The sequence below is a fragment of the Triticum aestivum genome, chromosome 6A (assembly GCF_018294505.1).
Source record: "Triticum aestivum cultivar Chinese Spring chromosome 6A, IWGSC CS RefSeq v2.1, whole genome shotgun sequence".
NCBI lineage: Eukaryota > Viridiplantae > Streptophyta > Magnoliopsida > Poales > Poaceae > Triticum > Triticum aestivum.
The window spans coordinates 77,369,977-77,393,604 of NC_057809.1; the positions used below are offsets into that span (position 1 = coordinate 77,369,977).

Consider the following 23,628-nt stretch of genomic DNA (forward strand, 5'->3'; position numbering starts at 1 on the left):
CTGCTCGATACACTCAAGCAGCCGGTTAGTTTCATGTTTGTTCCTCTCCGTTTCCAGCATGACCTCAGCTAGGGAGGGTGGATATGATAGATTTTCATTCCTGGCCCCACTTGCTTTACCCTGCTCATGGGCAGCATGGGTGCTCCGAGTGTTAACCATCCTAGAAAAGACAAAACCATGGTTTAGACAAGGATGACAAAAGCTCTAGCATGGAGTGCATAATGTAATGGACGACACGGAATGCGGAGATGAACATCTATACAAAATGGTAACAAGGAAGCTGCCATATATACACCATCGGTTGCACACACTATCCAAAATTTAGTACAAGCCCAAGCTAGGGTACAAACTACGGTGAAGAATGATACATGTCATCAGAGGCATTCCAAGATCACATACATTATTTATCTACGCCTTCGGAACTCAGTACACACCTAGTCATATCCCACAAGACACGCAGGACTGTGGAAGATACAACAACTACCATTCTACTACTACCATGAACCACCTCAGGCATCTCCGTAGTAATCCTCGTAGAGGTTACCTTCATGACCCGGAAGCTGGACGTGGTGATCTGGAAACTCTCTATCACATGGAGCCTGTGGTCCAAATGGACACGGGTATGGGCACGGTCCCACAACTGGTGGTAGACGAGGACCACGTGGAAGGGTGATGCCTCCGACATCGGGCCAATCCATGCAGTCTGGCAGTGGAGATCATACTGGATACAGTGTGACATATCAAGATATCCGGTCTAGACGATATGTGCTAGCTATGTCAGAGTAGTCCAGTGGCATGCTCGGGCAGCATAAAGTTCCATCTGGAGGGCACGAACCTCCCGATCCCGGTCCTCCATTAACTGTGTAGCAGTCTGAAGTCTCGACTCCTCATGAGAGGCATTAGTGTAGAGACAGTAAGATAGCCCTCCTCGGTAGGGAGTGATGCTGGCATGTAACCGAACTCGGTGTTCTATAGCAATCCGTGCCTAGCTTGGATTATGGTCATCATCGAATAGGCAGTATCCTGAACAGACATCTGATAGTAACTCCGAGCCCATACGACCAGTGGATAGGATCGGTAGCTCCAGGATACGAGGGGTATATCCTGACGATGCACATGTACTGGCTTTGCTTAAATTCCGGTACTGTTCCTCTACGGTGTACTCGGGATACCAACGGTAACCAGTCTCAATCATGACGCGAACCAACATGGCCATGTGACCTAGCACATCGATGCGCCAGGTCAAACGGACAACCTGATAGGAGGTGCAAGAAGCCATCTGAAACATGAGATAATGCAAAGGTATTAGAATGTGTAGGAGAAATCGGACAGCATAACGACTATAAATGCTCAAAAATTATTTTGAGACATCCTACAAAAATGATAACATAGCCACTTAACATCATAATATCAAGGTTCCGAGATCAACTATCAACACATGCAAGTAGTAGAAAGTAGACTGAGGCTTGAATCCATCAATCCTATAAGTTTATGGATTAGTAACACGTGATCCTGATAGAATGATCGGAGGCCTAGTTCTTAATCCCCATAGAAAAGAGGCTGACTCAGCGAAGAGAAGTAAAAAGAGCCCTACGTTCCCTTCCAGAATCAATTCCCTTACATATAACTAAAGCATTTCTAGACTCGACATCTACCAGTTTAGCTTGTTGATCCTACATGCAGTCCGACTCTGATGCCAACATTGTCAGGACCCCGATCCTAATCACACCGATCTAGCATGTAATATATCATATCACTGTGTGGCCTCACGCACGGTAACCCATGGCTGACACCTTACCTTGGCCGGGACTGTTTGCGCCTTTTGGCTCACGTATATGATAGTGTCACTAGCATCTATATGACAGAGAACCCAAGCCGACATTACTAGTCGTAAGCCCAATGTTGCACTAAATTACTGGGACAAGCATACATGACCCAATGATGCACGTGTTGATTAGCAGCGAGTGCAACCGAGCTGTAGCAAGCTAACAAGGCTCCGATGAATACCACGTGACATTTCCCCGAAGGGACACACACAAGAGCAGTGAACGGCACATGCCGGTCAACCCATGTGTTCTGGAGCAGTAGCAAGCTACCATGGCTCAGTGGAAGCACTAGGAGGCATTTCCCAATAAGATAGGCTACCAAAAATAATTAAACAACTACGTGTTGAATCCCACACATGTCAAGCATTTCAATAACATACACACAATATGCTTGATATGTGCAAATACAACATGGCATCACAACAAAACTCTACGTCTAAAAGTATTTATTTAAAAGGCTCCGAAGAGTCATACATAACATTTACATACATGTATGGGTCTTTTGACCCAACACTCAAGTCATACAAACATACAAGCACATGCGGAGACGACGATGAGGAGCTCGGCAGCGGCGGCCGGCGTTCGGGCAAGCGTGCAGGTGGCGTCGCAGTGCACAAGCTGGCGGGCTAAGGCACTAGCGAGGCCCTACGTGAGGTGGTCAACGCGTGGGACACGCCGGACTGGCCGTTTGGTGGCTGGAGACGCATCAACTACGAGTTTAGGCGGCGGCGCGTTCGGTTGCAGGCAGTGCGGTGTCTATGGCATGTAACAGGGGAAACAGAGAGGGGGTTACGGGTCCGTGGCTCACGGCAGTTGTAGTGGTGACCTCAGCGAGCTCGGGGAGGGGCTGGAGTTGGCGGGAGGTCGCCGGCGATCTCGTCGGTCGAACAGGGAAGGCGAGGTCGGGGAGGTCATGTCGGGGCGTGCGAGCGCTCGGGTCTCGGCTGGCTCGATGAAGCGGACGACGGCCGCGCTCGTAGACACGGCGAGGAGACGATGAGAGCACGGTGGCTACGCGGGCAATGGCGACGAGCGAGTGGCGGCTTCGGCCATGGCGGGGAGAGGCGCGAGGGAGAGAACAGGAGGGAAGTGAGGGTGTCGGATACAGTGGCGGAGCCAGGATTCGAGTATAGGGGGGCCGAATACGTATATTGATCGAATCTCGCTGATAATTACTAGTTGCTTCTACTAAAATTGTTGATCGTTGGGGGGGGGGGCAGGCCCCTGCTCGTCCCCCTGGCTCCGCCCCTGGTCGGATAGCTCGGGACGGCACCGAGGAAGCGGGTCGAGGCGTTGCGGTGGCATAGGGTGATGCAGGCAAGCAGCCAGGAGGCGTGGCGCCTCGCGCGCGTGCGTTGTCCCTCCTCTACCTACTGGCAGAGGTAGGTGATGACTGGAGCGGGCCAGCTGGGCTGGGCCGGCGCAGGTAAGTGACCCGAGGCCTTTCTCTCTCTTTCTATGTTTTCTGCTTTCTATTTTCTGCTGTAGTTTTGGATTTAGTAAAAATGCTAAATCATTTAATTAAATCTGGAAAATTGTGGCACTGTTAGAACTATTTCCAACAGCCCTCAACCGTTTTCAGAAACATTTGGGCATTTAAAATATTTATAAGATTTAAATGCCTAAATTAAATACTTTATGAATTAATTTGAAGATACAGAGTAACTCAAAAAAATGTGCACGATGTTAGGTAGAGGTTCTGGACCACTTCAAAAATGATAAACTTTTATGGATGGCATTTTGGGTTCACTGAAATCATTTTTAGTTAATCCTGGTATTTTCAGGGTTTGTTGATCCCATTTCAAGGTTAAAAGAAATTTAGATATGGAGCAACAACCAACTAGTCCAAGTACATAGCTATACTAGGTTGTGACAATATTGGGCGAGGTGGATTTTGCCGTTGACTCTATGTAGATCGAAGATTTGTCTGAATTGTTGTTACCTGGTTGCATGGCGTACTACGTCGCTGAAAATCATCTGGCGAGAACATACACTGTACAGGTAACGCGGCAGCCTCGAGGTGATTGATCCGCATCTCCCCTCGCGGAGAAGGGCGCGTGCAAGGCAGCCTGAAAAACCACACAAAAAATGTTGTTGCTTACGGTATGCTAGAAGGATCGAGGACATACACAAACACACATAAACGAAGCAATCAGGCAGCGCAAGAAAGTCCGCACGCATCGAAGCTGTGTACAGCGGCCGGACAATCCACTCGCAGCACCGGGTGCACTGCAGTAGAGGATGCATGTGGTAGCAGGAGTATCACACTACCACTACTTGTAGGAGGAAGGCGCTGAACCGACGCGACGGCGCGTGTCTCGGCGCGGCGCACCACGTCTCGGCATGCGGTGTGACGCGTTTGGGTCCTTGGACACGCAGGAGCCTACGTGTACGTCGATATCTAGTGACTCGCCCATGCAAGCAGACACGGTAACCGAATACAAGCCAGCCCACGTACTGTCAGCCTCGGTAACAGCAGAATCTGTGGCCAGCCTGCACCACGGCCCACAGCTATACTCTGCAAACTAATTGCTCCTGCGTGGCCGAGGTGTGAGCAATACCACGTCGAGTTCATGCTTAAAGCGTATAATGTCGGGGGAGATTAGTGCAGGATCAGCTTTTTAGATGAGATCGTAGGATCAATTCAAACATTTTATTTTTAGATAATCCAAAAAATCTTAAAAATTGTAAAATACCTGTGGGGTATGTCTATAACTTCGAAGAATAATCAGCTCAAAACTCGATCTAGAGCTAGAGATTCGAAAAAGACAAGTTCTACTATAAATAGTGCCAGCATTGGTGTGAATAGTATTTGACACTATTTACTTCTGTTTTTGTCCTTTTTGTTCCTCTAAGTGTAGTTTGAATAAGAAGCTGAAACTTTTTAAGTTTGTACATCAAACATGAATGTGTCTTTAAAAAAATACAAAATTTTTGGACATGTTTTCTATTTTAAAAAAATTCGATCTCAGTCATCTCACCTAAAAACAGATCCTATACAAGTCTTCCCCCTGTAGATGTCCAAAATCCATCCATGTTGGGCTACTTCTAGCCGGATCCCAATTCCCCTGTCTCTTCTTTATTTCCGGCATCGGTAATTAGCATATTGTAATGATGGATTTGGACAGGAGTAAGACGATATGCAGGCCCACGCAATCAGTCAGATAAGTGTGATTCGAATTGGGATTATTGTCCTTTTCTTTGGGACAAATAAGTATTTAGCAGAAATCAACCGGGACTGACTGGGATTAGAAAGTACAGGGTGACAATTTCAAAGATTTTAAGTTCAAGGTTTGATTTTGACCGAGAGCATGAATTCAAGGTTGATTCAGACTATTCTCTCCTGCGGGACTACTAAGCAGAAGCTACGGTAGCCGCACAACAAAAATTAGGCAGTAAAACTAAAGTTATACTTCTTCTGTCCGAAAATACTTGTCTCAGAAATGGATGTATCTAGACGTATTAAAGGGGACATGTGCATTGCTTAATTAAACTTACATCCTCTTTCTCTGAAGGAACGGTGTTCTTTACTTTTGTAAGGCCTATTTAGCCGTTTTATATGCAATTCTGCATTATAACATTCGTACTGCTAGCGGACATGTTTGTGCATTGTAGTGAGAACAATTGTTTTATCTAAGCCACTTTTACCATTTCGATTCAGTTTTGATTCTAAATCATCAAATTCATGGCGTGCAACTATGGCCACACTCAGGCAACATCTTGATGTGCCGCTTGATACTGAGAAAAGGACGTGTCTACGAATTAGGTCTAGTTAAGAAAAATGCATATATTTGTCATCATTACATGTAGTGGAAAATTTAGTTTGAAACCTCCGGCCTCTTGATCGTTGCGATGCATACAACCATTTTTGTAAAGTTGATGTATGGCAACGAGGCCGCAATCATCGACAAATAGAGCACAAGACATAGATAACTACAAATGAACCATGTTAAAGGTTTCAAATCAACACTTATTATTAAGTCGACTTCTCGAGCGATAATGCCTTCAAGAAGAATTAAACGCTCCCGCGTCTTCGTCGTCCAGTCTGACTGTAAATGGTCAGACAAGTATTTCTTCCTACGAGACAACACCTTGAACAAGATAATAACGCAAGTTCATCGTTCCCGAGACTAACAAATCAAGGATACAAAAAGGATTTTCACCCCAGATATGGAGCGGTGTTTCAAACACCATCTTGAACACAGACGTGCTTCCAACTCTGAAGGACATAACTTGTTTTCATTGTGTGCCTACTTGAGATCTCTCCAGGATCCTGCTATTGTACTTTAACACTGCTATGGTTTGATATGTGGCAATCAGAAATGGTTGAGGAAACCTCCATTCCGAGGGAAAATTTAGATATAAGCACAAATTTCCTTTAGAAAAGAAACATATATAATGAACAACAACCTCATGTTCAAAGAAAAGACAGGCTAACTGCAGATCTGATATGATCATACATTATTCTCAATACAAACATACACGCATGCAGTACAGTAGACTGGTTTATTTCACGACAATTCAATTGATCGTGTGATCAGGTGCTAAGCTTACGAAAGGTCATGGCTGCGCCATCCACTGGCCTTGGGTGCGGAAGGTAATTAATCTGTGCATCGGGATTGATCAACTCCCATATGATACATTAAATATGAATCAATATCTTCTTTATATCCTAACTTAGTTAATTACTTAAGCTAAGCAGAGCTAGTGTTCTACTCACTCATAGCCAACGCAGAGATGATGCAGGATGATGGTGACCTGCAGCCTAGCGAGCATGTTGCCTGCGCAGATCCGAGGGCCACCTCCGAACACCTGGTATGTTCCTGGCTTTGCCGGTCCCTGCATTCATATGCCCTCTTAGATTATCACGCAAAGAATATAGCTTCTATAATTCAAAAAATCACTTCTATTTTTCACTCTAAAATGCAAATAATATCATCTATGTAGGATATGGTGTGTGAATTTTATGCACACAAACCTTTTGTTTCGAAATAGGGCCACTTATGGGAACTGTGTAAAAATGGTAATATAGTTATTTGCTTTATTTTTACTTAAATAGTACATGGTCATATTTTTTAACCACAACTCACATGCACATAGTTCATATAACTTGCTTGTATATATGGTTTTATTTTATTCAGATTTTTTTAGCCAGCATTTTGTTTTCCGAAAACTGGCCAGGGGATAAATTGCTTTGAAATATAGTAGCTTAAGGTGGTTAAGTGAGCTCAAATAGGAAAAAAATCTGAAGCAAACCGATATTCTAGAGGAGGAGTGGGTTTTTTCCTGAGTTGATCGATGCATGATGATAAACATGAATTGCACGTGACAAGTACTAGATAGCATACTTACATCCCATCTGTCAGGATTGAAGGAGAGGGGATCCTGGTAGTAATTGGGATCGGTGTGCACTGATCTCAACCACACCAGCACGGCCCATCCCTTTGGTATGGTGTAGCCGCGGTACTCCACATCCTTGTTCGCCACACGGTGGACCATTGGGGCGATGTTGGCCATCCGAATTGTCTCCTCCACCACCTTCGCGGTGTACTTCATCTTTGGGATGTCATCGTGGGTAATCATCAAACCCGTTGACATAGACCCACCTTTGCTTTTGCTCATCGCTACATTCTCCTCCCGAAGCTTAGCAAGGACAACCGGGGATTTTGCGAGGTGGTAGACAGCCCACATGATGGCGATGGTAGTGGACTCGTAGCCGGCGATGACGAGGGAGATGATGTTATGTACCACCTCCTCGTCACTCAATTTCTTCCCGTGCTCATCCTTCATCTGCATCAATCCGCTCATAAGATCATCACACTCCTTGTACATCTTCCTTGCTTGCAGCTCCTCCCGGAAGACGGCATCTAGCTTCTGGCGACACTGCATATCATTAATTTGTAAGATTATTTTCTTAATTTTTCTATGGTACAAAATATGATTGTAAAACCGTACTTGTTATATCTCGAAGGAATAAAACCAGATTGCATATTAAGTGGTTTAGAATTTCACAACCGATTGAGTGGAATTTTAAGAGTTGACGTGGTTGCACATTTCTATATCAAAATTACACACATTTTCTAGAACATGAACTACCATGCTTGTAGTGGAGAAAGAATGGGTGGTCAAGATCATTAATTTACAAACAAGTACTTCCTCCGTCCCATAATATAAGAGCGTTGTTGACACCAGTATTATCAAAAACGCTCTTATATTATGGGACTAAGGGAGTATTTGTTTTGGTGGAATTAGATATATACATTTAGAAAAATGGGCAAAAATTGAGCAAATAAAATACCTTTCGTGCAGTGTGAGATGTTGTCCCTGGAATATCAAAGGGGAATGCCCGTAGACCATCAAGCAATTTGCCGAACCACATATCAATCTTGTCTGTCAAAGGCGACGGCTCCATGCTTATGAACATCTTGCAGATGTTGGCAAAAGTCACCTGCAACCATTGGTTAATCAAGCTTGAGTTTAGCATTATTGCACTGGATTAATTATGATAATATTGTTTGCCCAACCAGTTTTTATGCACAAATGTTCAACTACGTTTTGCCTCTTTATTAGTACTAGATTTCTACAATGAATTAAAAATTTGAACACAATATATAGAACATATTTGTAGCCCATGGCGAATAACAATTTTCAGATTTCCAGCCAGTTTTTGCACTCCTCTTGGAACTACAATTACACAAACAAAAAAGTTATGGCACAGACAAACGTTCAATTTAAACTAGAAAAATGGAGTAGAATTGCACAAAAAAGTGCAATTTCAACAACAAGAACAACAACAAAATTAAAGAGGAAGTCCAACTGCAGCAAAAATAACAATGTGCGATTGCATAAAAAACGTACAACTGCATAAAAACAATACAACTGCAATAAATACAAAATCGGAAAAAGGGACTATCATAAGTATCACAGCTGTGATGTGAACACATGGCAACGCCGAATTTTTTCATGACAAGTTTAGTGATGCGAGGATAGCTAATTTTTTCATGACAAGCATAACAACTTTTTTCGGATAGCTAATTTTAATATATTTTTCTTTTCGGATGACAACTTTAGCCACACGTGTGAAACTGTTGAGGAAAATGTGATTTGAACGACATTTCATAATCCTTGGTACAGTAGAGAAAAAAAGCAGCCAACTCCTAATAAAGTAGGACGCCAATAACACCCACACGTGTGGGTGTTAAGGAGTTTGCCCACATGTTTTGTGTGGTGTCTAAGAAGATCAGCCCACACGCCTACGTGTGGGTAAAATAAGTAATGCCCACACGCCTTTCTTTTTTCTCGCGATCTGTCTCACATGCCTACGTGCGGGCAAAATAGATAACGCCCACACGCCCGTACGTCAGGCCTCCTACCTCATGGTCCCACACGCCCCGCGTGACAGTCACCACGCGCCCCGCAGTTGCCATGGTTTGGACCCTCTTCCATGTTCATTTAACTGCAATTGCCATGTCGCTAAACTACAGTTGCCATGTCGGACAACTACAGTTGCCATGGTTGCTCAATTACAGTTGCCATCTCAGGTCAAGTGCCAGATGCCATTTTTGGACAACTGCAGCTGTTGCCATGTATGGTCTGGTTTACTATATTTGCCATGATTTGAAAAGTTTAAGGGTTGCTACCTACTAATACTAGGCAGTTGCCATGTTTGATCCGCTTTACTACAGTTGTCATGATTTGAAAATTTTAGGAGTTGACACCTAGTAACACTAGGCAGTTGCCGTGTCGCGCTACAAAGAGACATGACAAAATAACATGTTCGGGTAAAGAAAGAGTTGCCCATCTGCTTACAAGCACACTAGGGCAGTTGCCATGTCCCCTGCAAAACACATGGAAACTGACATTTACGGGTAAAATAGAGAGTTGCCATCTGCTTACAAGCATACTAAGGCAGTTACCATGTACCCTACAAAACACATGGCAACTAGCAGCTTTGGGTGTGGGAGAGGAGACAGGCTTGTGGGCGAACTGATAAATGCCCACACACTAGCACCTGTGCGTGAGCGAAAACTAACGTGTGGGTGAACTGCTAAATGCTCACAATCGACCCTCCGTGTGGTGAAAACGGACGTGTGGGCGACCAGATGAATGACCACACACCAGCCCAGTCCTACGTGGCACCACAAACATACCAAGATTCGTGCAACCACAAACGGTCGTGGATCCACACATATGGGCGAGATGCAAATGCCCACACATGTGGGCGTTAGTATTTCCAATAAAGTAATGTGATTTGCAGTTGATTATCTTTTTTATCTCCTTGGCGGCCACAATGGTACCCTTATCCGCCCAGTCTCGCAGGGTAATGATCCTTTTTAGTAGCTTTATTCAATTTCGGAAATCAATTACCATTCTATAACCTGTAACAATTCTTTGTGGGATCAATTCATCTTTATCATTAGAAACAACAGTAATACCTCCCTTCATAGGGACATAATGGACTGGACTTACCCACTGACTATCAGCAATGGTATAAATTATACCTGCCTCCAGAAGCTTTAGTATTTCTTTTTTACCACTTCTTCCATCTTAGGATTTAACCGTCGTTGGTGATCAACAACCGGTTTAGCGTCTTTCTCCAATTTTATTTTGTGCTGGCATAGAGTGGGACTAATGCCCTTAAGATCATCAAGAGTATATCCAATAGCAGTACGGTGCTTCTTCGGAGTTTTCAATAATTTCTCTTCTTCTTGCTCTGCACTACAAGAATATTGTTAATACATGATAGTTTCAGTCCGTCACAGACCTATGTAAAATTGTCATGCAAAGGTATGTGTGACGGATTTAAAATCCGTCATATATATCGCGTCATAATTTGACCACCGTACACTCCATGAGGATCATCGAAAACCGTCACCGGCCATGACGGATCTTGACCGTCATGACTATGGTGCTCATAACAGCATTAACTTCTATGCCACATCACCATATGACATGGATCTGACATGGCAGCCTGTGTAGTAATCAGCCCATCTAAGTTTTGGCCAACTAAATTTCAGCCCTGTCCAAGAGTGGCGGCCCATATAGCAATTGACCCAATTATAATTTAAGCCCATTAATTTCAAGGCCCAGTAAAATTCACGCATCTCTCATTTTCCATGGAAAATTTACGCCAATAAGAATTTAACAGAAAGTATATGCTCATGTCATTAGAAAAACAAAATTACAACAACATATCCAAAAATACACTTCTACAGGAGTGGAAAAAAAGACCCAAAAAACCTTAATTTTACAAGCATGTCCCGAAGAACACTATCCTACTCTACAACCAGCACCACGCCCACCAAGCGATGGCCACTCTTATCAGGCGGCCACACACCAACTAGGGGTCTTCCAAGCGGCAGATCCACCCGTCCTTGCCAAAGTTGTTAAAACGCATGTCTTTCTTGTTGAAAATGCTACCATAACCAATATCTGCCACATGATGAAAAATATGTTGCGTTATAAAAAATTACAGCCAGTAGGTTAACTACAAGTAGCTTACTACACATTATCAAGTTCTATATTTTTTCACTCCCAGGATGCAAAGTAGTGCAACACATTAACAAAGGTGTGAGAAGAAACAACTGGTGGCAACAAAAAGAAATGATGAGCATACATAGATCAATAGAGTTGGAAGTAAACTCCGTTTTTCTTATTTTAAAAAATCACTACAGTAAACTTGATAAGAAATGCAGCCCAGCTGAATAATGCGCATTAATGAAAATTCCTAGCCATTGTTTCTCAAAAGGTAAAAAAGAATGAAACAATTCCATGATGATTATGTCTTGATGGAATACCTATATATGATATTCCACAAGAAAAAGATCTGGCATATGTGGCTTACGATTAATCTAGATGAAAATACATTTGTAAGATACTCCTATAGATAAAAATAGTCCGACTACAGATACAACAGATATTGTGTAGAAGACATAAAGGATTGGATCAAGTAGAAGTCAGTTTTTGTATGTATTATTACACATATAAAAATAGTAACTATAAATACAACAAATATTATGTAGTATCACACTTCAGTATATTACGGGCATTACCTGCCCTTACATATTTAGCTAAAAAGGCATAAAAAGTTAGTATAAACATTCTGATTGTATAGCATTCAATATTCATACTTTGTTCCCAAACCATCAAATGCTTGGTACACTCATTAATTAACCAATACAAACAGTTTTGATCATTATAAATTTATAGTTCACCATATCTAAGATTAACTTTGGCATGTTAGTCCAAGGAGATCATCTAGGGATTCAATACAGTGACACATGAATTCTAGGAACTACACAATTAGGATGATATGTCATATCTCAACTAAATAATGCACAATTCACAATGCTAGCTAGTTATTTGCACAATATTTCAAGTGTCTTCTATTTAGTGAATCTATGAGGTAACACAGAAACAGTTGCTGGTGACATTAAAAGATAACTCTAAGTGAAGACAATGTAATTACAGTAAAACATTGTTTCCCCCTCCATACTATCTGTTATTGGTAGTAATCTCATTCAAAATGGATTGAACAGAAAAAGGAAGTTAATCAAGCCACAAAGAAGATAATTTTTGGCATCCAAGCAAAAAGATATATGCAATACACAACGACTAGCAATTTTTTAGTTCTAGCCTACTTATCACGTAGTACATTTTTTCCATTTTCAATAAGAATACTATTACAGTGACCTACATATATTTGTAATATAATCTGACCTACATATATGAATGTTTTAGCATCTCTCGGTTCTTTTTAATTCACACACTAGGCTAAACATCCGGTTAGCCATACTTCTACCTTATCTTACCAGGCTAAAGATCATCATCAACTCTGGAGCTATTCCAGTGGCATTAAAAGGATGTTTTTGGGCATCATGAGAGAAGGTTAATTCCAATTTTGCAAGTCTCGACACTTGAACTGATCAGAAATTTCACATCAACATAACCACAGACACGGCTAACTACAATTTATAAATCCATGCAAGTTAAACATGTCAAAACTACGTTGAAATCCACATATATTATTTTCCTTTTAATAGGTGTATATCTAAGAAATTAGACATACTAACACATGTATGTTGCGCTACATATATATGATTACTTAGAATGATACATAATCCAGATAAACGGCTTGCATATTCTGACAATGTGTGTGGTTTCTTAATATTTACGCATTTTTATGACATCCAAATTTATAGTTATTTCCAGTTAATAATTAGACAGTGTTTCAGGTAAATAATTCGGTTTTTTCTCAAGTACTACATACACGCATCTGCAAAACAAGTCGATTCTGGCAAGATACAGAGTCACAACTGAATTTATATCTAACAGGTTGAAGTTACCAAATTAACTCCCAACAGATCTGTACCAAAGCAACATGAAGACCGGTGCATCTTAGAATTTTTTTAGCTATATCATACTATGGATTAGCATTAGCTTGCACTGATTAAATTATGTGTAACAGTGCAAGAGAACCAGATCCACAAAAGCATCAGCAACTAACCAAGCTCACATGTTCATCTAAGCAATTGAATCCACCACTAAACTGAACAAAAACATGATTCATATTTAGATTGTAGGTAGCATCCAGATTTGGGCGTAAAGGGGGGAGATGGGATAAGCTCACCACGCTAGGAGGGCAGAACGCAACCGTCGGTGAGCTCGTTCATGTGGTGCAGGATAGGAGGCCAAGGGGGTGGTGGACAAGCTACTTCACCTCCTCCGGAGGAGAGAGCTCGTTGGGGACAGCCACGTCAAGGAGGAGGACGTCCTGTACACCATTGGATGGGTGGAGAAGGAAGTAGTCATTAGTAGGATAGAAATCAACCCTAATAAATAGTACAGCCAAGTACACCAAGTAACCAAAAGACATCATTTTGTTGCTTCGTATGTTATCTCCGGTGCTTCAAATTATTCGGCGAAGTCTTGTGCATGTTTGTGTTACCTGTAATTGCTGAGTGCTGGTTGTAGAACAGGTCCTCTGTCTATATCATATATGTTATTTTTATCTTTATATCCAGCTACAACTATATATGGTTCAGAATTCCCACCTTCAAGTTCTCTTCTCCTATGTGTGTATTAAGATTGTGTAGGCTACAGCTGTAACCTCGGATAAATATCAACAACTCTATACTGGAGGCTGTAGCTATGATTTTATTGCCAATTAATTGGTAAGTTTTTCTCTAAATATAATTGGCATTAGCATTTCTTCAGGATCCATTCTATTTGACAGTTTGATCCCTTATTTATACAATTGATAGAGTTATTTGAATAAGCAAATCTTTGAACACTCTTCTAACAATATAGATTTTTTAAGAAATATTGATTTGTATATGATAATATAGATTCTTTGAACACCCTCACAATATTTGATTATTGTTTCGCCCCTTGCTGTACATATTTTGTAGTGACAACACCAGAATTGGTATGCTCTTGCCTGAGCTTATAATTCAGGGCTACTGAAAACCATGATTACCAATGCTCAACACAGGTGTGTATAGATGCAAACATTATATGCATCTAGCAGGGCAACGCCCAACACCCAGCAAAAAGGCGCAACAGACCCACGAACAACTAAACAAACGGATTGTTAACCTGGAAAAAGAGCGGCGCAGCGAAGTAGGCAGCCCGCTTCTGGTAAAAGATTAAATTGCATATTTGACAGCAATTTGTCCCCAAAATTAAAAACAAGATGTCCACTACAGACTAACCACATCTAGCACAAGCAATCTGTCCCATCAAATTGTTTACTCCAGGCAATATAGGCATGGCAGCACAACCTTACCTGACGCCATGGCGATTGTTCAGGGGAAGGGCGTGCTTCTGTTGTACCAGTGATCCTCCTTGAAGGTCGAGAATGAGGAGCAGCACCAGCGTTCGCCGCGACCGTCATCGAGTAGGACAAGGACGCAGTGTCCGCCCTCCTCCCAGAGGGGCGGCTGCAGGGTGCGCCACGTCTGTGGATCCTGGGGGAGGAGATCCTCCGCGCCACCCTGCTCGAGGTGGAACATCAGAAGGTGAGGGCGCACGTGGGGGCGCTAAAGACGGTGGAGAAGAGCCGCTAGAGGCCATCAGACATGCGCCAATAACGAAGGCGATGAGAGAGGCCGAAACCCTAGCACGGGTGTAGGATTTGGGCGAGTGGTAGAGGCCGGGAAGGGAAAATCTTGCCAGGGGGGAGGATGGAGCCGAAAGAGCCGACCTCGGCGGTGTGCACCGCGCCGCGATAGCTGCCGGAATCAGGAGTGGGCAGTTGTGGTGGCTGAGGGAACGAAGGAGAGAATGGGGATTAGGGTTAGATGGAGATGGGTCGTGGGTTAAATAGGCTGGCTCCAAAATTTTGCCACGGGCCGCGTCGGCGACATAAAATTTCGCATGTCCACGCGCGCGCTCGAAATTTCTGGCGCGTCCTCCTTTTATTTTTAACTTCTATTATATTACACATTCAACTGACATATGGTCCAACCAAGAAACCACACACGACACATCAGCGGGAGCCATAGGTGACGGTCCAGATGACGCATAATAAAGAAAGAAAAAGACAAGACTTGCAAGTTGATATGTGACATTTTCCGTGACGGCCCATCGATGTCCATCATAAAGGGCTACCTTTTCCGGAGGGCAGTCACATCCTGCTGATCGATGACGTTTTCCATGACGGATAAGAGAAAACCGTCATCATCCATGACGATTTCTAGTAACATCACCAGAAATCAGTCATGTATTAACAGGTTTCTTGTAGTGCTGAAATGTTAACACTAATAATAACAGGATATGTCTTCTTTTCATTAAGATAAGCATATTTGAGAGTATCAGGTAATGGTTTAAGCTCAAACACGGGATCACCCTTGGGTGGAGGAGGATCCCCTAGAATTTTAACAGGCAAGTCGTGTTTCAAAACAGGTCCCTGTTTAAAGAATACTTCATCTATTTTCCTTCTTTCATTCATAAATATATCATTTTCATGGTCAAGCAAATATTGTTCTAAAGGATCATTAGGAGGCACGACAATAGAAGCAAGACCAATAATTTCATCTTTACTAGGCAATTCTTTATCATGGGGTTGTCTATGAAATTTAGAAAATTAAAATCATGAGACATATCCCCTAGACCAACAGTAACAATATCCTTTTCGCAGTCTATCTTAGCATTAACATTATTCAAGAAGGGTCTGCCAAATATAATGGGACAAAATTTATCTTGTGGGGAACCAAGAACAAGAAAATCAGTAGGATATTTAACCTTCCCACACAAGACTTCAACATCTCTAACAATCCCAACTGGTGAAATAGTATCTTTGTTGGCAAGCTTAATTGTAACATCAATTTCTTCTATCTCAGCAGGTGCAATATCATGCATAATTTCTTTGTATAAGGAATGAGGTATTGCACTTGCACTAGCACCTATATCACATAAGCCATGATAACAATGATCTCCTATTTTAACAGAAATAACAGGCATGCCAACAACAGGTCTATGGTTACCCTTAGTATCGAGTCTAGCAATTCTAGCAGCTACATTACAGAAATAACTAACATGCCCATCAATATTATCGGCTAAGAGATCTTTAACCATAGCAATACTAGGTTCAACTTTAATTTGCTCAAGAGGTGTGGGTGTTCTAGTATTACTCTTATGAACCACAGTTGAAGCTTTAGCATGATCCTTTATTCTAACAGGGAAAAGTGGTTTCTCAATATAAATGGTAGGAACAATAGGATCAACATTATAAGTGATAGTCTTTTCTTCAACTTTAATAGGTTCAACTACTTTTACTTCAACGGGAGGATTATATTTAAACCACTTTTCCTTAGGGAGATCAACATGCGTAGCAAAGGATTCACAGAAAGAAGCTACTATCTCAGAGTCAAGTCCATATTTACTGCTAAATTCACGGAAAACATCAGTATCCATAAAAGATTTAACACAATCAAACTTAGGTGTTATACCTGACTCCTTACCGTCGTCGAGGTCCCAATCTTCAGAGTTGCATTTAATTCTTTCCAATAAATCCCATTTGAATTCAATAGTCTTCATCGTAAAAGAACCAGTACAAGAAGTATCGAGCATGAAGCGATTATCGAGAGAAAGTCGAGCATAAATTTTTTGAATAATATTTTCTCTTGAGAGCTCATGATTGAGGCATGAATATAACATTGACTTAATCCTCCCCCAAGCTTGAGCAATGTTTTATCCTTCGCGAGGCCAAAATATATATATATATAATTACGATCACGATGACCAAGATGCATAGGATAAAACTTATGATGAAATTCCAGTTTCTATCGGTTGTAGTTCCATGATCCCATATCATCATATAGCCTATACCATGTCAATGCCTTTCCCTTAAATAATCCACAAACTTCATCCACATAGATTAGGTGCAAATCGAGATGCAATGTTCCATCTCCTGTAAAAGGACTAGCTAGCAGTTTCTCTATCATACCCGAGGGAATTTCAAAGTAAACATTTTCAGTAGGTTCAGTAGGTTGAGGAGAAACTCTTTGCTCTACTGGTCAGGGTGAAGATATCCGAACAAGCCCCTCAAAGGATTATGTTCCATAGTGACAAGTGACAGTAAATTTCAGCACACTATATAAATTTTTCCTTACCAAATTCTACCTACCAAAGGCGCTTCACTCCCCGACAACGGCGCTAGAAAAGAGTCTTGATGACCCACAAGTATAGGGGATCTATCATAGTCCTTTCGATAAGTAAGAGTGTCAAAACCAACGAGGAGCAGAAGGAAATGACAAGCGGTTTTCAATAAGGTTTCTCTGCAGGCACTGAAATTATCGGTAACAGATAGTTTTGTGATAAGTAATTTGTAACGGGTAACAAGTAATAAAAGTAAATAAGGTTCAGCAAGATGTCCCAATCCTTTTTGTAGCAAAGGACAAGCATGGAAAAACTCTTATATAAAGGAAAACACTCCCGAGGACACATGAGAATTATTGTCAAGCTAGTTTTCATCACGCTCATATGATTCACGTTCGTTACTTTGATAATTTGATATGTGGGTGGACCGGTGCTTGGGTACTGCCCTTCCTTGGACAAGCATGCCACTTATGATTAACCCCTATTGCAAGCATCCATGATGTCTACTACACAACCATCTTCTTGTAGACGTTGTTGGTCCTCCAAGTGCAGAGATTTGTAGGACAGTAGCAGATTTTCTTCAAGTGGATGACCTAAGGTTTATCAATCCGTGGGAGGCATATGATGAAGATGGTCTCTCTCAAACAACCCTGCAACCAAATAACAAAGAGTCTCTTGTGTCCCCAACACACCCAATACAATGGTAAATTGTATAGGTGCACTAGTTCGGCGAAGAGATGGTGATACAAGTGCAATATGGATGGTAGATATAGGTTTTTGTAATATGAAAATATAAAAACAGCAAGGTAACAAGTAATAAAAGTGAGCATAAACGGTATTGCAATGCGTTGAAACAAGGCCTAGGGTTCATACTTTCACTAGTGTAAGTTCTCTCAACAATAATAACATAATTGGATCATATAAGTATCCCTCAATAGGCAACAAAGAGTCACTCCAAAGTCACTAATAGAGGAGAACAAACGAAGAGCTTATTGTAGGGTACGAAACCACCTCAAAGTTATTCTTTCTGATCGATCTATTCAAGAGTCCGTAGTAAAATAACATGATTGTTTCCGTTCGATCTATCCTAGAGTTCGTACTAGAATAACACCTTAAGACACAAATCAACCAAAACTCCAATGTCACCTCAAGTATCCATGGATATAATTATACGATATGCATCACACAATCTCAGATTCATCTATTCAAACCAACAGAAAGTGCTTCAAAGAGTGCCCAAAGTTTACACCGGAGAGTCAAGACGAAAACGTATGCCAACCCCTATGCATAAGTTCACAAGGTCACTGAACCCGCAAGTTGATCACCAAAACAAACATCAATTAGATCACGTGAATATCCCATTGTCACCATAGAGAAGCACATGCAAGACATACATCAAATGTTCTCAAATCCTTAAAGACTCAATCCGATAAGATAACTTCAAAGGGAAAACTCAATCCATTACAAGAGAGTAGAGGGGGAGAAACATCATAAGATCCAACTATAATAGCAAAGCTCGCGATACATTAAGATCGTGCCGAATCAAGAACACGAGAGGAGAGAGAGAGAGAGAGAGAGAGAGAGAGAGAGAGAGATCAAACACATAGCTACTAGTACATATCCTCAGCCCCGAGGGTGAACTACTCCCTCCTCGTCATGGAGAGCGCCGGGATGATGAAGATGGCCATCGGTGAGGGATCCCCCTCCAGCAGGGTGCCGGAACAGAGTCTCGATTGGTTTTTGGTGGCTACAGAGGCTTGCGGCGGTGGAACTCCCGATCTAGGTTATGTTTTGGAAGTTTGGGTATATATAAATTTTTTTGGCGTGGGTATCACGTCAAGGGGGTCTCCGAGTCGTCCACGAGATAGGGCGACGCGCCGAGGTGGGTGGGCGCGACCCCACCCTCGTGGACGGCCCGGGACTCTTCTGGCCCAACTCTTTTACTCCGGGGGCTTCTTTTGGTCCATAAAAATCATCAAAAATTGGCACTTCAATTGGACTCTGTTTGGTATTCCTTTTCTGCGATACTCAAAAACAAGGAAAAAACAGAAACTGGCACTGGGCTCTAGGTTAATAGGTTAGTCCCAAAAACCATATAAAATAGCATGTAGATGCATATAAAACATCCTAGATGGATAATATAATAGCATGGAATAAAAAAAATTTATAGATACGTTGGATACGTATCAAGCATCCCCAACCTTAATTCCTACTCGTCCTCGAGTAGGTAAATGATAAAAACAGAATTTTTAAGGTGGAATGCTACCTAACATATTCATCAATTTAATCTTCTCTATTGTGGCAAGAATATCCATATCCATAGGATTCAAGAATTTTTTTTAATATTGACATAAAAATAATAATACTTCAAGCATACTAACCACGCAATTATGTCTTCTCAAAATAACATAGCCAAACAAAGCTCATCCCTACAAAATCATATAGTTTGGCCATGCTTCATTTTCGTCACACAAAATGCTCCCATCATGCATAACCCCGATGACAAGCCAAGCAATTGTTTCATACTTTAGTATTCTCAAACTATTTCAACTTTCACGTAATAAATGAGCGTGAGCCATGGACATAGCACTATGGGTGGAATAGAATATGATGATGGAGGTTGTGTGAAGAAGACAAAAAAGGAGAAAGTCTCACATTGATGCGACTAATCAACGGGCTATGGAGATGCCCATCAATTGATGTCAATGCGAGGAGTAGGGATTTCCATGCAACGGATGCACTAGAGCTATAGATGTATGAAAGCTCAACAAAAGAAACTAAGTGGGTGTGCATCCAACTTGCTTGCTCATGAAGACCTAGGGCATTTGAGGAAGCCCATCGTTGGAATATACAAGCCAAGTTCTATAATGAAAAATTCCCACTAGTATATGAAAGTGACAACATAGGAGACTCTCTACTATGAAGATCATGTTGCTACTTTGAAGCACAAGTGTGGTAAAAGGATAGTAGCATTGTCCCTTCTGTGTTGTAGCGACCAGACCTCAAACAGTCTGACCTCTGTGCTCAGGTGTCATCCCTGGATCAGTAATGCTGACACCACATAGTACTTCGAAGGATTTATAACAGAGTAGCAATCACACACTTATTACATCGATGTCTCAAAGAGAACTTATTACAATAAATATGGCTTAAGGCCATCTAATAACGATAACAGAAGAAGGCTTGGAAGATAAGCGAGTCCATCAACTTCAACGGCATCACTGAGTATAGAACCACGACCTAGAAGGCACCTTACTCGTCGTCTGAAAAGTCTGCAACATAAAACGTTGCAGCCCGAAACGGGTCAGCACATGGAATATGCCGGCAATGTAACACATAGTGAGTAATGAAAGATTAAGCCTATACTACATGCATATATGGCTGGTGGAAAGCTCTATGGTTACAGTTTTGCGTAAAGCCAATTTTTCCCTACTTCAAAAGAATAAATTTATTTAACTATCATGGTGGTTGTTAAACATTGAGAATGGTTGACAGCATTCTCAATCCCAATTAAAATAATCATCATTAAAACCCAACAATATTAATTTAGAAGTAACATGATGAGATTCACATGATATCCAAATACTAGATACTCAAAATGTCCGTAACCGGGGACACGGCTAACCATGATTAGTTTGTACACTCTGCAGAGGTTTGTGCACTTTTCCCCACAAGACTCGATCGCCTCGGTTAGATTTCTCGCACTGCATGTTGTTTGAGAAACGGATGACCGAGACACAGCCTTTCAGAAGCGCTAGCACCTTACGATGGATGGACCGGTACACCTACTTTCCCCTACATCTGCTAGTCTACCCTATAAGAGTTCGCACGACTTAATCAACTATGCCAGAGCCCATAATGGCTTGTGGCTGCACACGGAAGTTTCTAGTTTGAAAAATCTCATGATCCCTTTGAGCCTGGGTGGCGGTCCAAAAAGAAACAGGCAATCCTGGAATACCCAGGAACCTCAATCCACCCAGATGTGTGTTTAAATTGCCACCTTAGATAAACCATTAATTAACAAACTCACATCTGTCATGGATAACACTCACCCAATCCACGTCTACTAGCATAGCATGGCATAATAAGCAAACGTAGAAGTAACTCCCAAAGGCTTTATAAATAAACAGGTAATAGGTACTGCCTCCACTACTTCCCATCCCACAATTTAAATTAGATCCTAATCATGCAGTGTTTGAGGATTTGATCTAATGCAATAAAACTGGGTAGTAAAAGAGGTATGATCAAAGTGTTACTTGCCTTGCTGATGATCCGCGAAACCTAGAGTGAAGCAACAGACGGCGCACTCCGGATATTCTATCACAGACAAATAAATAAGCATACAATAAATACTCATCCAAGCATTTCATCGAACACTTTGGGCGCATGCACACAGTGAGCACATGCTCCATGACGCGGGTGACGGAGCAGGAGGCTCTATATATACTGCCGCCTACATGGTTGTCCCTACTCCTCGCGTGTCCTTATCGCGCATCCGGAAAAAAAATCTATGAGACCAGGTCTCACAGCCCAACACGTGAGGCCCTTCTTGATGGCTAACATGTGGCGCCATTCACAATCTCGAAGCAAGCAGCTACTCCCACTTTGCCTAATTACCCATTCCCGATTCCAATCCCGTATGTGTCCTAACCTTGTTGTATGAGAATGAGATGCGTACATAACTCACACCCCACGATCTAGTGTTCACGTGCTGCTCTCATCCATGGCGGCACCGGATAACCTTGTCGCCGGCAGCCGCACTGTATCACGGGAGCAAGGCCTATTGTCCATGGACTCGCTAAACGACCTCGTCGCTCTGGGCTGCGTGGCTTCATGCTACCACACAACTCCCTGTCCATGACCGAACGATCTCGTCGCGGGTGGCCGTGTGGCACGATGCTACGATATATATGACTCCTTGCCCATGGGTGTGCCGAACGACCTTGTCGCTCGTAGATGGGCGATGGCGACCGCGACGCAAGATGCATCCAACTGCTATGTGACGCCGCACTCGTCCACGACGGTGGACTCCCAGCTGGTGGTTCCAGACTTGCAGTGTCAGCTAACGCGCGCGCCATGTCCGTCTAGGTGATCTGCAACTCCCGGTGAGTGATCCATGCAATGATGCAAAGAGCTAGGCTGGCTGAACAGTATAGTAATAGTAGTCCACTGCTTAATTACACCAATCTTCAGATAGCTTATATTGAAACTTGAAAGTAATTTAATCTACTAGTAACTATGAAGGTTATACAACTCCAAAGCCAAGAAGAACAGATGGCGGCCACGCGCTAAGACCATAGTTTTCACTTTCGAAACCAAATTATTTTCGCTCACCCTCGAAAGCACCGAAATTTCGGAAATTTCGTAAATTTCGAAATCCATTTCGAGCAAATTAACGAAATTTTTAATTAAATTTGAATTAATTCGAACACAAAGTATTGAATAAGTAACAGTTTAGCACAAAATGTTCACCAGACCTCGTCTATCAGAATGGTGCGATCACTGCCCTGGGATTCGAACCGAGGACCTAAAGTGTGCAATAACACCAGCCTACCACTCTGCTAGGCATATGAAGACAAACATGTTAGATTCCAGCTCTCTCTTATACGTTTAATTTTAAAATACCAAAATAATTTAAACGAAACGTAAATGTTTCGAGGACCCTCGAAATGAGCGAAATTTCGAGAAATTTCGTAAATTTCGTCGAAAGTGAAAACTATGGCTAAGACATCGCCGCGGGCGCCCCGACAAACTTCCTCCTCTACGGCCAACGCGTGAGACAGCTCCGCACTGCTGCACTCGCTCACGCCGGTGCCGGCAGACTCCAGGACCCCTCCGATCATGGCCTCTAAATCGACCCCGGCGAGGTCGAGGTTTGCACGCGGCAGTGGGCCGGAGAGGTGAGGTGCTCCCCACGGACGCCGGCCAAGGCGGCACATGCACGCACCTCTGAATCGGAACGCGGCGGCGAAGATGGATGGAGGCTTTGGACGTGCAGGCTGGTCCTGGTCCTGGTCCTGCATAAAGGCCGGGAAAAAGATGTGGCCTTTGTGCCCTCCGGCAACTCGGCGCTGAGGCCGATGGACGTAGTTACCTTCACGACGTACGTACGGTTGACATGGACGCCGGCGGGCTCTCTGAGTCGGACGTGGTGACGCAGGATTTGTGTTGCGGCGAGTGAAGATGAAGAAGGGCCCGTCGA

The 23,628-nt window shown here is 42.5% G+C and overlaps 2 protein-coding genes across 2 annotated transcripts; both read right to left on the minus strand.

Moving 5' to 3' along the window:
• Nucleotides 1-249: 249 nt before the first annotated feature.
• LOC123130328 (uncharacterized) lies at nucleotides 250-4,072 on the minus strand. The gene is made up of 3 exons (XM_044550246.1): nucleotides 3,966-4,072; nucleotides 3,769-3,895; nucleotides 250-1,279 (listed from the first exon to the last, which is right to left on the minus strand). Coding segments are annotated over exons 1-3 (423 nt in total). The 5' UTR covers nucleotides 3,968-4,072; the 3' UTR covers nucleotides 250-985.
• A 2,291-nt stretch (nucleotides 4,073-6,363) lies between these two features.
• On the minus strand, nucleotides 6,364-23,449 carry LOC123129466 (beta-amyrin 11-oxidase-like). The gene is made up of 6 exons (XM_044549621.1): nucleotides 23,180-23,449; nucleotides 10,096-10,166; nucleotides 8,125-8,278; nucleotides 7,179-7,709; nucleotides 6,547-6,665; nucleotides 6,364-6,460 (listed from the first exon to the last, which is right to left on the minus strand). Exons 1-6 carry the CDS (start codon nucleotides 23,447-23,449, stop codon nucleotides 6,364-6,366), a joined length of 1,242 nt encoding a protein of 413 aa, XP_044405556.1.
• Nucleotides 23,450-23,628: the final 179 nt, after the last annotated feature.

Excerpts from the sequence above, each read along its gene's own strand:
- LOC123130328 (XM_044550246.1), bottom strand. Across the intron at positions 1,280-3,768 it reads GTAGTACGCCATGCAACCAG|ATGGCTTCTTGCACCTCCTA; the intron begins GTAACAACAATT and ends CTCATGTTTCAG.
- LOC123129466 (XM_044549621.1), bottom strand. The coding sequence starts at position 23,449 with ATGCAGGACCAGGACCAGGACCAGCCTGCACGTCCAAAGCCTCCATCC. Across the intron at positions 7,710-8,124 it reads CATCTCACACTGCACGAAAG|TGTCGCCAGAAGCTAGATGC; the intron begins GTATTTTATTTG and ends AATGATATGCAG. Across the intron at positions 6,666-7,178 it reads TCAATCCTGACAGATGGGAT|GGACCGGCAAAGCCAGGAAC; the intron begins GTAAGTATGCTA and ends ATATGAATGCAG.